Here is a 13,691-nt window from a genome sequence, read left to right as displayed (position 1 = left end):
GTCTCTTGAGTTTTTCATTCTGATGTGCCTATAGCAAAAGTCCTTCCTCTTTTTCAAGGTCAGTACCAACTGTTTTTCATCTTTCTCACCAGATAAATTTGATTCACAAGCTTGCAATGTAAAAGAAATTCAGCATGAATCTTGTTGAAGTTGATTTGGGTTTTTTTCATGCCCATCAGATCCATGGCAAAATGAACACTTTCTAAAGCAGGTCCCAGAATATTATCCTATCCCCCTTCCCCAGTATTCTATTCCTAAAGCTAAACTCATCCCGGTCCTTTACTCTCTCTTCACAGGGCTTAGTTTCTAGTTCCCTAATCATCTTCACTGTTTTCTCTGAGTCCACTCTTGCATCTTCAAATCCTTCTTGAAGTTTGGTGCCCAGGCCTGGACACAGTAATTGAGGTAGAGTCTGATCAGAGCAAAATAGAGTAAAATGATTACTTCCTGTAATTTGGAAATTATAGTTCTGCTAATGCATCCTAAAGCTATACTTGCCTTCTTTACACCCATATCACACTACTGGCTTATATTCAGTTTGCAGTTAACTGCTACACCCTCTCCTCATTTAGTGACTGCAGTCCATTCCAGCAACTTTGTTGTTGAGGGCAATGATCACTAAGTGAACACTTGACTGAGAGAGAGAGAGAGAGATGCTGTGAAGATCACTGGTTGCTGCCATCTCATTCAGATAAGGTTCTCTCCTACAGTGTCCTGTGCCTGACCTGTTTTTTTCACCCATTTTCTTGCCCCCTTGCAGGTGGGAGAGATTGCTTAAACAAGCTATCTCTTCTGAGCTGCTTTTCTCCCAGAGCAGTGTGTCCCTAAAAAGTGCTAACTGCAAGTTAACAAGCTCAGTTGTGTGACCTTAATTAGTTGATTAGAACCTCCAACTCTCACTGTTGCCTGAAACTGACCAGACTTTAATCAGTTTCATACTGAAGTCTTTTGCTGTGAGGCACAGGAAATTTGATCCTAAATGCAGGCATTGGTTGGAAAATGAATTTTTTATTACCATTTATTACCATTGTATTTGCAAATGGTCACTAATCAAGGTAGTCGCTAAACAAGGAGCGGCTTATTCCAAAACACCGTTACTAAGTCATATATCCTCCAATCTGTATCTGTGCATTTGTTTTCTGTTTTCTAGATGAAGAATTTTGCAGCTGTCTCTGTTAAATTTCATCCTGTTAATTTGAGCTAATTTTTCTGACCCATCAATAAGATTTTGGATTTTATTTCTGTTTTCCAAGGAATTAGCTGTCCCACCCAAGTGTACATCATCTACAAATATAATAAGCGTTCCTCCTCCATTCGTCCAAATCATTAGTTAAAATACTGAAGGGTGGAGGGTCCGGGGCTGACTTTGTGGCACCTCTCTCTGATTTGATGAGCCATTGGAGAGGATCTTCTTTTCCTCACTTTTTGATAACATGGGCGGCATTTGTTCTTCTGCCTTTTTCTGACACTTGACCAGTACTCCAGGTTTTCTCAAGGGTAATGCATAAGGAACATCCAGATCATCAGCTAGTTCCTTTGATGCTCTAGGAGCAAGTCTGAAGGTTTACCTTTCTTTTAAGTAGAGGTATGTTCTCTGGCCATGTTTCTGTCCACTCAGGCTTCAGTCATGCTCTTCAGTTTCTGTGAACACATAATTTTTTGTTGGGGAAGAACTGAGCCAGATTTGGAGTTGAGTGACCCTGCTTTTCCTTTATTCCCTGAATGTGGTCAGGAAATGTCACCTTCTCTGTCATGTTACCTCCTGAAATGGAGACACATGGGATTCGAAGTGGCCGCATGATTGTGTTATGGAACTCAGCGTTGCAGGATTGTAAGAGCCACTAGCATCGTGTCTGTTACAAGGGTTAGGAAAAGACAGGAAGGCTAGATTTTTCAAGATCTGTTGGTGTGACAGTCCAGTTGGCATTCATAATTCTGTACAAAAATGGCTACTGACTGCTCAGAATGACTCTGCAAATAGGCCAGTTATTTAAACTGAGCCGGGAACCCAAAGGTAAGTTAAGCCTGGAATATCCTAAGCTCCTTACTAGTGCCCTTTTGGTTATAATAAGCGACTCAGTTCGGTGTGGTTACCATAATCAGATTTAACGCAGCCTTGAAGTCTGCCAGCAGTAGCCAGATGGAAAAATGGCAGCCCAGAAGAATGGATCTAATTGAAGTCCTTCTTCCCAACCTGGATTCATGTGTGGACTTCAATGCAAAAGTCCCCAGCCAGCCTTTTGTAAGACTTGAAGCCCACTCATCTGGAGGGCATCAAAGTTGGGAAAGGCTGCTCTAAGGATTAAGGAGCAGTGGGCTTCTCTGGAGGACACTCCACGTAGGATAGGGGATTGGTACTAGACCTAATGTAAAAGTCTTTTGTGCAAAACCCAACTCCCAGGTTTCACGTGGCACCCATTTCTCAGTAAACTAATTTGGCTGCTTGTAGAAGTGACCTCAGGAGTTACTGTTTGATAGTCAGAAGTCAGCCGTCTGGGATGATAACCTGCAAGCCTCTCATAGTTATCATGGTAGAACTCAGTCTGCCTCTGCCTGCTCCTGTTGCACGCCATGTTTCCAGTCTCACAGGCACATTCAGATATGAATTTACATTAGTGGATTTCTTAATATGTAAGAACTAGTTGATCAGGACTGGATTTTGTGGAAGATTTTTTCAGGTTTCTCCTACGTATACAAAAGCTTGATGATCTTTTTTCTGACTTGTTTTAGACGTATAACCAGTGGAAGGATGCTCTGCCTGACCTCAGCGAATATAAATGGATTATTCCTGACTTCCTGTGGGAAATGGATGAATACATTGATTTCGGTTGGTGCTTAATTCTCCTATCACCTCTTACACAGTTCTTGTTGAGTCCAGTGTGATTCCAGATGTTTGTTCACCAAATCCAACTTTTGGGTTTTTCATTGGTGTTTTGATGCTAATCTGGGGTATATAGTATAGCAAAGCTCCTCGTTTTCTTTCCAGTTTCTTTCTTTGCTTCAGAAAAGTTTGTTTATTGAGTTTGTATAGCCGCCCATCTCACCTGCATGTAACTCCGGGAGACATCACCCTTAAAGCAGTCAACGTAATTTACCCTTTAAAACCAAGTTGTTCTCCTGCCCACTTTTGCCCCTGTGGCAAGGGAAGCGCAGAGGGTGGCATTCGCTGTTTGCTGTGCTGGTAAACCACACAAAATGTTTAACCTCAGTTTTATACAGGAAAAGTTATTGATCCAATTGCAGAAGAATCTGTTTTCTGCTGGCTTGCGCTCATACATTTTTCCTGGCTAGAGCAGCCCTTCAAATCCATACAACCTTTTGTCTGGTGCTTTTGCACAAATGTTCTGTTCTCTCTTTCTTGGTGTACTTTATTTATTACCTGAATTATATCCAATTCAACACTCACTCATATCGTAACCAAGCCAAGCACAAAACAAATTCAAACCCATAATAATTAAATCTAAGCTAAAGCTAAAATTACTGTTACAATTAAAAAATAAAAAATTAAGAACAGTACAGCAGGAGGGCATCTTAACCCCCACTACTTGGTTAGTGTTTCTGTTCTAATTTTTATTTACAGCATTTAGAAAGTCGGTGGATTATTTTCACTTTTATATTAGCTGCTTGTGAAAATATATCTGTTGTAATTTTTCAACATTTTGTGTTACTTTTTGTACTAGTATTTTGTTCTGTTTTACAGTGAAGACAATATAAGAACAAATAACTTAGAAAGAAAGGCAGGAGAAAACCATATCAGAGCAGCTGCTACTCCACTGGTAGCTTGACTAGATTTTGACTTTATTTTGCTGTTATGTTTTATAAATTGCTTTTTTTAAATTGCTGTAGGCTGCCTTGAGTATTTACATAACAGAAAGGTGATGAGTAAAACATCTGCTTCCCATTTCTGGACTGGTAAACAGGCTTTGTCAAGCCCCCTCCCCCTTCCCTTCAGGAAGGAGAGAGCTGCTCTTAGCCTTTCTCCCGGGCGCAGATCTCCACGGTTGGCAGCAGAATCGAATCCTTTCAGGGCCTCGGCTGCCCTCTTTTCAGGAACTTATGGCCTCAGGACCTGCCTGGTTTCAGCTAGTCTTTGGTGGGGTTCTGGGCTCTGGGCTCCAGTCAGATGTCCCCCCTCAGATGCAGTGATATTACCTCCTGAAATGGAGACACGTGAGAACCAAAGAGGGAGGGTGCAAGAGTTGTCTTGCCTTTCCACATATAGAAGTCTTCTCTCTGTGTGTACGGAGCATCAGGAGCAGAACTGACCAGTTTGTTCTTGGCTTCATATGAGCTTTGAGTTGCTGTGGCCGGTAGCCTGTGAGGTTGGAATAATTCCAAACATCAGGGAACTTGTTGATCCTTTGAAGATATCATTTGCTGGAAGGTTCAGCCATCTTTTATAGCAGTATTGCATGAAGTGCTCTGCAAAATGTAACAAACTGAAGCAAAACTGATTTTTTTTTCCCCATTAAGAATCTGTTCTTTGTTCCTAGAAAAACTTAAAAAGGCTCTTCCAGATTCTGAAGAGCTGGCAAAACTAATGCCCGACTTCCACAAGATCAGCGAGAGCATCAGTTCCTTGTCCAGTTTCTTCACACCTGGTAAGGGAATTTTTTCCTCTGGCAGAGTGAGACACAATGAGTATAATCTGGAGAAGCTAGAAAGGAATCACCTTGTATGTTCTAATCCTTTTAATCTTAGGCTTTGTGAAAAGCACCGGGGGCTGCCCCTGCTCATCCTGCCTCCCCCTGCAACCAGCCAGGGTTCCCCCAAGCCTTCAGACCTGTCAGAACTCCCCCTCCTCCCTCTTTGCTCTCCTCATTAGAGACAGCCTAGAAAGTGGGTCCCTCCTGGAGGAAACCACTTTTTCAGACCACACTAGTCTCCAGGCAGAGATGATGTGCATCTTTTAGCTCACAGGTCCAGCAGTTTCTTCTTAGGGATGTTCCTGGTGCTGGTTCTGGATCCTGTCCAGGGAGTTAATCCCAGACCTGATTCCTCACTGAGTTGGTTCTCCTCTGCAGCAATACGGTCATTCTATATGGACGCCAGCTTGCTTGCTTGCTTATTTATTAAATTTGTATGCCGCTCATCTCCCCCAACGGGTGACTCTAGGTGTTATAGCAACTTGAGCGTTGCTATAACGCTGCCTCTTACCAGATGTGACCTGGGAAGTGGTGTTGTGGAACCAGAGGCAGCAGCCGATGCAGGAACGTGGGAGGAAAAGAGTGGGCGGCTGCCCCTCCTGGAAGCTTCCGGTGCACTGGCTTTGCCTTGAGAGGGGGTTGGTTATTGGGGGTGGCGGATGGGAGGAGGAGAGGATATGCTCAGAAACGTGGTACCAGTAGATGAGACCCTCCTGTGTGCTTCTGGATTTTGGAAATTGGAATGTCCTCTTCCCTTCATGGTAGTTCATTTTTGGTCCACCCCCTTGCCAATACCTTTGAGAAGGTTGTGGTTGTGTCTGCGTGGCCCTTGCTGTTGATCCTACCATGTGGTGTTGCATTTGCTTTGCCATTTGTAGTATTTATAATTTTTCTCCCCCCCCCTGCTGGTTTCTCACAGGTTACAATTTGGTTAATGAAGTCATAGGAGCTTCTGATCTACTTCTATTGTTAGGTGTGTAAGATGCACTTTTCTTTATTACCATTTAATATTCCTCCCTTTTTCAAAAATTGTAATAATAAATAAAATGCTTGCAGGAATAGGAGACAATGCCTCAGTTAAGATGGAATGTAATTTTTAAGACTTGTGAATCCCGGAGCTAGTCTTGGTGAGCTCAGGTCAGGCTAATAGTATCGTCTTTCCTTCGTAGAATAGTTTTTCAGTTTTAGAAAACAATTTTTAAGGAAGAGTGAGAAGTTGGAGCAGTTTTGTGCACTAAAATTCAGTGGCTTTTGAAAACTTGATTTTTTATTTCATTAATTTTAATTTGTCCCAATAAACACTAAAAATGACCAGTGAAGCAGAAAGGGAAGATCAATAAATTTTACATTGAAATAATATACAAGGTCTTGTGATGAGTCTGGGATACTCTTTCCATTCAAATAAACAGGAACAATTAAAACAGTTGCAATTTGATGAAATGTAAATTGCAAGTGTGTAAATGCTCTAAGCATATATTGTATAAAATGTCCTATTAGTAATGGAGAATCTGGGCAGATATAATTTAAAATATGTACATGTTCATCTGTTACTATGTCAAATATCTGTTCAGATGCGGGTGTAAGTTTCTTAAATACAACATTGCAGCAATTACTATTTGTCATTTCATTATTGAAATATTGAATGTCATTACCAATATTATCTGATTTTTAATTAAGATTAGACCATCTTAAAAATACAAGATAATAATCATAAATCACCTTGTTCACTGAGTGGAGGGGTGAATTAATTTCTGATTCTTGGTGCCTAAACCAAAGTTCAGCCATGCACCGCTTGATTTGCCCCCCCCCCGATGGCACTGCCCAAGGATCCAAACTTTGACCAACTGTCTCTCCCAGTTGCACCCAGTTTTGCACCCCCTCCTGTCCCAAGAGTGGCACCCCCTCTGTGCTTGAATGTGAGGAGCATTTGGAATTCTTCCTCCTCCTCTCTTTGTGGATTCTTCCCCTGCCTGATGCGTAGACTTATTTCTGCCCTGGTGAACGCCCACGCTGCGTATGGCCCCTCAGGATCGGCTGAAGATTAATCTGTGTTTATAGTAGAGTCCCCTCAAATCCTTTGCCGTATTTCCTTTCTCTGCAGCTCAGTGTCTGTATGCCTACCTTGCTCTTTCAGTTCTGTGTGGTCTTTAACAGTGTTGACGTTTTGAACTGCACACTGCTGAAGTTCAGGTTGCAATCTCTGCTTGTACCCCTTCCTGTTATTCTTTGTCTTCATTTCGCTCATATTCTATTTGGCTGTTTGCTCATTTGATTTTATTATGGAATCGATACCCTGCTTCTTTGTTATGCCAACATCACGACAGCTTGCAGCAATAAAAACAGAATAAAATCAAAATTCAAGTTAGTCCTCATAATATAATTAGCTACTAAAAGCTTGGTGAAAGAGAGCTGCTTCCTCGTGGGAGCCAAACGCACCCTCTTACGGAGTCCCTGCCCTGCCCTGCCGCAGCCTAGCACCCTTTCCTGTGTTTCCAACCCCAGAGCACCCGGCAGCGGGGCATCTTCAGAAGGGCCCCTTCTGTAGGGAAGGCAGTCAGACCCTACGCCCTGTGAGGTTTAAAGGAGAACACCAGGGTCTTAAATTGTGCCACCACCCGCAGGTGAAGGCAGCTCCGGAGCCTCCAGTGAAGACGTTGCAGCAGGCGCAGGCACCTCAGCTGTGGCTCTGCCCTGCTTGCCCCATGGCCCTCCTCTGAAGTCAGCCTGGGCAGGCACCTGCTTAGGGCCATGCTCGGAGAGCACCTTTGCCTAGGCTGCCCCAGCCGCCTCTGGAGGGGCAACACGCCTCAGGGTGGGCGATGCTGGCTGAGCCTCCCTTGCAAGCGCTCCAGCCGGAGGCCCTGCCGGGAGCTGGACTTCTGCCCGGCCGGGCTTCACCCAGTGGTGGGGAGGGGCGGGTAAAGTGGCAGAAACGTCTCCATGCAGGACAGAGTAGGGGCTCCCACCCCCATCAGCTGCCTGAGTTGCGTGTATCAGCCATGCAGGGAGAGTACTCTCCAAGTAGCCTTAATTCCTGGAGTGTGATGTTTGGGGGTGGGGGGTGATCTATCCCAGGGCCTGCTTTTTCACCTGGCCTGCAGGCCTCTAGCCAAACCCGTCCCCTGCTGGTGCTTTAAGGGAATCAACCCAGCTGGTGAGAACCTCTTTTCTCTAGGCAGAGAAAAGTAATCGGGGTGGGGGGAAGCGGGGAGAAAAGAAGGCAGTCTCTTTCCAGCCTGAAGTTTCTTTAAGCCAGCACTGGGGAACTGTAAGCAGGATCTATATATAGACCTACTGATTTCCAGTTGCTGGACCCAAACTCTTTCACCCTTGCCCTTAGAAAGCAACTCCTTCTACATGAGTGGAGCCAGCGTTCAGGAGTGTGCTTAATAACCCAGTTCTGTTCTGATGACAACAAGCCTACATGTTCAAGGGTATGCAAAGGTGCCCTGTTTCACAATTTCCAGCAATGAATCTGTCCCAGTGGATAGATCACGGAGTTCTAGGAAAAGCAAAGCAGGTCCCATCAGCCTGAAAGAGCAAACGACAGACACGTCCCTTCGGTTGCTGCTGGTCTGGGAGCAGGTCCTTTTCACTCTGGGTCTCCGTGGAGACAACCCTCCTGGGCGCATTTGCACAAAAGCAAGCTGCACTGTGTGCTCCTGACACGGTTTACACAAGGCCTTAAAGCCAACCTGTCCAGCATTCCCTTCTGTCTGCTACTAGTTCACTGATGCAATTGTTTATAAATTAGATGGTATACACATAATTACATCCATATCTAGCCAATACACCCTCCCTCAAATCTTTAGGGCATTAAAGGAGGCCACCGTATCTCAAGCAAATCACACCCCTTGGAAATAACACCTGTTGCGGAGGAGAAACCTTTGCTGGCCAGGAATTGGCTACCTTCCAGAAGGAAGTAGCAGGGCCGTCAGGGACTCAAACCCAGCTGATGCCTGAGCCTCACCTGGGCCTGCTGCTGAATTAGAATTGAAAACGAGAAGCTGCATTGCACCGAACTGAAATTCAGAACTCACGCAGTTGTATTATTCCCATCAGATGTGTGACCCTGCAGCGTGGTCTCGTAGGTCCAAATAGAGTCGACGGCATCTGTCACACAGGCCGAATGAACCTTCTCGTGCGCTCTGCTTGCCACCTTTTCTACGCATGCAGTGAGAGATTTTTATTTCCCTTTGATCTTGCCTAGCTGCCTTCCCTTCTTGGTAACCGATGATTGCCAGCACTTCTTTAGAACTGAAGGAAGAGGTTCTTTTCCCAAACGACAGGCCAAATGTCCTGCTCTTCTAAGGTTACGAAGATTTCCCTGTTTCTGATTGTATGTTCGGGGTTCTAGAACTTTCCTTTTTTAACAGAATTGTGGCTCAGAATCCGATCAGCGCCCTCCCACAGCTGATGTAGTGAAAATGATCCTGCTCAGTCTGGGAACATTGCAATCCATCCACCCTTTGGCATGCAACATGAAGTTGCTGTTTATCTAGCACATCTCAGAATACCTTATGAAGGGAATGGAGTGATAATTTATTTTATTTGCTTTTTGCCCAGAGAGTACCCTGGGTAGCTATATGTCCCCATTACTAAGCACAACGGTAATTAGTGCTAAATTGCTCCATAAACAAACAAAACCAGATTAGAGATAATAAATTTTTCACTGTTTATTTTAATCATTGCATTATCTTCCAGAAGAGTGATAACCCTCTGAACCCAAGTATCTCGCTTTACCAGCCTTGAACAATAGTTTATGGTACAGGAAGTGTTTTATTTCTTTTTAAGCTGGTTCTTCCTGGTCTTTCAGCCTTCACAGTGTATCTTCCTTCAGCTCTGCATCTGAGCTGGGAAAGAGGAAAGCCAACATTTGTCCCAAGCTTCAGTCCCCAAAATATACTAACTGCCCCCCCCCGTCACCAGCACCACTTCTGCTGGCATTCCTGAACCCAATTCATTTGTCTTTGAGCGAGCATCACATCAGAGCAATCCTACCGAAATAGTTGAACGACCTGTGCTCAGGAACATTGTAGGATCTTTTTGTTTAATATAATTTATATTGAAGAAACTTTTAGCAAAATAAAAGCAATACCACTATTAGAAAAGAAACAAAATTAAAAAAGCATAGTGAATAAGTAAGGAAAATAGAAAAAGAAAAAAGGGGAAAAATTATAAAGAAGCAGCTTCTGATCTTTTTGCAGCGTTTATAAATGCATTTATATTTTACCTTCTCTAAAGTTACATCATAATTTCCTTCTTCCATAAGCTACTCTTTCTAATCATCAAACGCATAAATCGCAAATTCATTTTTTGCTTTTTTTCAGCATAAAGTCCAAAAGGGGTTTCCAGTCACTAATAAATGTAATCTAAGCAAACAAGTTAATTTTGACATCTCTGCTAGTTCTGTCCTCTTCACCAACCATTCCTCCATTGCGGGTATATCAGAGTTTTTCCATTTTTGTGTGTATAGCAGTCTTGCAACAGTAATCATATATAAAAATAGTCTTCCGTGGCTCTTTTCTTGTTGTCTGTCCATTAACCCCAACAAGAAAAGTTCTGGTTTCAGTTGAATCTTAGCCTTTAAAATTCTTTGTATCAGTGTATGTATTTGAACCCAAAAATTTCTGGCTTTTTTACAAGTCCTCCAGGCATGATAAAATGATCCTTTGGGTTTCCCACATTTCCAGGATAAATTTGAAGTACCCTTATACATTCTAGATAATTTTTCTGGAGTCATACACCAACAGTACATCATTTTTTTAGAAAGGAATATTTTAGGATCTTTTAAATCTTTAATACATATACTGCAATGAATAAATGGATCACCAGTTTTAAACATTACGGCAACAAAATCATGTAATTTAAAAAAGAAGATGGGAAAGGGAATCCTGTGATGGACCTTGCCCACTCTTTCCATTAGAGCTGGAAGAAATAAAACAATTGCAGGTAGGTAAAATGTGCATTACTAGTGCGTTGATGGTCTCAGCAAATAATGCATTAAAACGTCCCACAGATGGTAGTAAAATAGGGCCCCTCCTGAGAGAAATTAAAACTTATAAATGGTGTGGGGCGTGTGTGTGTGTGTGTGAAAATTCATTCCAATGCCAATGTCCATGTCACCAGAAAGGCAGGATCATATCTACTTTTAAATAAGTTGTTACGCGCCTTAAACTAGAGAGATGGCTGAGCTTTTACCCTCCTGTCAACTCCGTTCAGTCCCTGTTGGGCAGAGTGGCAAAGCGAGTTCCCGTCTCCTTGGATCACCCCAATGAGGGTTTTGCCTTTATCATTGGCTGGGCACCTTGTGCCCAGAGACTACCGCCTCTCTCCACACCAGCAGCTTCGGTAATCAAGGTGGCTCTGAAGCAAAACTCAGGGTTGCTTTTTGGACTAAGCAAATCTGCACGCCTGTATTTCTCCTCCATTCTCTGCAAAATCTTTCCTACTTCTTTCCGTTCCTTTGCAAAGCTAACATTTCAAAGCAGATGTTCCACAGTTATCCTGGCTTTCCTTTTGCAACTTCCTCTTCTCCTTCTCTAGCTCTACCCTTCCCAGTATCCCCCTTTTCTCCCTCTGCCCCAGGGAACAGAAAAAGAATCAAGGAACTATAAGTGGAATAAGAAGGATAAAGGAAAAGTAATTTCCTCTGTGCAATCACGCTGGAATGGCTTGAGGTGGTTCTGCTCCTTCACAAAAAGGTCGTCTTCTGCCTTTAAGCTACAGTGGAAAAAGCTAGACCAGGCTCGGTTAATAAATTCCTAGATTATTGATCAGAGTTTTGCAAGAGCTGCTAATTATTTTATTATTGCTCTTAAGAAACCACTCTTTCCACATAGTTAGATGAGGGAAATGAACATCCACACAGGAATAGGCTTTTGTGTAACAGTTACAAACCCAATTCTGTTCTGATAAAAACAAATTGTGGTCTGAGTGCCTGTTCAAAGGTGCCTGTTTCTCAATCCTAATAAACCCTTTGGAAGCAACTCTTCCCTATTCAGTTAATTGTTTCAGGAGCCCTTGAACTTGTTCACATTGCCCCAGGCTCAGGGAGTGTGACAAAAGGGTCCAGATTTTTAAGGGTCTACCCAGAGAAACTTAATTGACTAGGATGGTCCCAACCGCCCCCGCAAATCAGCGGTCACTCTCAGGCCCAGCCGTTTCCTAGGCGTGACAGTGAGTCCTGGTGGGACAGCAGACATGGCTACAGTACCCTGTTCCTTACAAACTACCTGGAGAAATTTTGCATGGCGCATTAGAATTTGCTCCATTTGTGCATTTTTAAGCAAGAGATTAAAAATATGTGTGAGAGAGCTTTTAGTGTCCTGTGGAGAAACTCGTACAAGAAAACTGCTGGGGTTGTTGGGGCCTGGGGTGACTTTGGGGTGACTTTCTCAGAGGAACTCCCTCCCTGCAGAATAGGTTGCCCCACAAGCTGGGTCAGCCCCCACTGTTTTTTTGCTTTAGAAGAGTCTTCTTTGGCAGGGCGTTTGGAGAGGAAGACCCCTAAGAGGGACACCAGTATATGTGGATGTGAATGTGTGATTTTTGTATGTTACGGTGCTGTATTTTGCAATACGGCTTTCAGTATTGTGAGCCACCTGCGGTCTGGTAAGTAGGGCCCATACAGATTGCTGGAATGAATGAATGAATGAATGAATGAATGAATGAATGAATGAATGAATGAATGAATGAATGAATGAATGAATGAATGAGCAGATTGCTTCTGAAATGCTGTGGCTTATCCGGGTTCTGCTGAACTTGGGCGCCACGTTATGGGAATCCTTCCTTTTCCTTCCCAGGTTCTTCCGGTGATACATCGTTCAGAGCCACAGACCAGGGATACGAGAATGAGAAGCAGCACAAGAAGGTGAGCTGCGGAGGCACAGAGCTCGGTCTGTAGGAAATAGATTTAGGAGAAGCCTGGACTGAAAGGCTGGGCGGGGCTGTGTTCCAATTCAGCAGGATACAGTGCTTTAATCCAGAAAAGTATTGCTGATGAGTTAGTCCTTCCTGTCCAGGTCACAAACACATTTATTTGCATATTTAATTTTCCAAAATCCTTTGCTTTGGAATGGGTATCTAGACTTCAAGATGGGAAAAAATAACAAATTCTTCATCTAAGAAAAATCCTTAGCGTGGGAAAGTTGAAATTGCTTTCACCATTTTTGCCTACGTTAATCAATGACAATCAAGGATAGCCCTGGAGAACTAGCAGAAAATCCTCCTGCATATTTAGAGTTAGCCTCCAGCCCAGTTTCACTTCTTGCTCTGGGGGTTTGGTTGGTAGATGACACCGTAGACGGAGCCTGAGTCTGTGGGCTCTCTCAGCGGTCCCACAGGAAGTGAAAGAAGGCCCAGGCCCTTAATCAGCACCTTGCACTGAGCCCAGAGGATGAGGGACTAGGTGCTGGGGTGTGGATTAACTTCCGTGGAATTTACTTCTAGTGTTTTTACTTAAGAAGGCAGCTTAAGGTGAGCCCAGGAAAGTCTGTTAGAAATCAAAGGAAACAGGAGTACCATGTGGTTACATGACCCCACGCTCTAGAGTTGTTAGGATTCAGATATGTGCCAGTTCCTGGAATGGCCAGACCGAGGTGCAGTTGGTTAATGTTTTGCATGTTGGATAGACAGTCACATACAGGACGCTTGATCCAAGAAGGGATTGCGGTGATTGTGAAGGGTCTGCTAGAGGCCCCCTCCTAAGACCAGGAGTTCACACGGCGTGATGGGCAGGAAGATGGCTTCAGCAGAGTTGAAGCTGGTGGTCTGAAATGACTGTCATCTTTTGCCTCAAGTTTTTTTTCTTTTCTTTCATTTTTAGCAAGGAGTAGCTAAGTGAGGCTGTTCCCACCTTGCTTCTCATATCAGTTTGTTAGGATGCTGCCTTGTGGTGTAACACTGGACATAGGATCCCCCTTGGCCGGCAGCAACCATGCATGGTGTAGTGCTGGGCAGAGGCTCCAGGCCAGCTTGGTAGCAAAGCTGGTGCCAAATGATTGTGCTGGAAAGGGAGAACACCCACCCTCTAGCCCAGTGTTG

The 13,691-nt window shown here is 43.7% G+C and overlaps 1 protein-coding gene across 4 annotated transcripts in view; it reads left to right on the top strand.

The window, feature by feature from the left end:
* Nucleotides 1–13,691, top strand: part of OPA1 (OPA1 mitochondrial dynamin like GTPase) — a 60,772-nt gene that overhangs the window by 3,967 nt on the left and 43,114 nt on the right. For 2 of the 4 annotated variants that reach the window (XM_088131862.1, XM_088131860.1), the window contains exons 3-6: nucleotides 2,731–2,827; nucleotides 4,494–4,601; nucleotides 5,566–5,619; nucleotides 12,452–12,519. In XM_088131862.1, coding sequence (XP_087987988.1) covers nucleotides 2,731–2,827; nucleotides 4,494–4,601; nucleotides 5,566–5,619; nucleotides 12,452–12,519 — 327 coding nt within the window. The remainder of the gene's footprint in view (nucleotides 1–2,730; nucleotides 2,828–4,493; nucleotides 4,602–5,565; nucleotides 5,620–12,451; nucleotides 12,520–13,691) is intronic. The other 2 variants (XM_088131863.1, XM_088131861.1) reach the window with 1 other exon arrangement.

This window comes from Python bivittatus, unplaced genomic scaffold (genome assembly GCF_059951505.1).
Source record: "Python bivittatus isolate LINGU-HERP-01145 unplaced genomic scaffold, Pbiv_v1 ctg000980_np1212, whole genome shotgun sequence".
Classification (NCBI taxonomy): domain Eukaryota; kingdom Metazoa; phylum Chordata; class Lepidosauria; order Squamata; family Pythonidae; genus Python; species Python bivittatus.
Note: the sequence above shows the minus strand (reverse complement) of the source record. Positions and strands in the feature narration are given on the sequence as shown.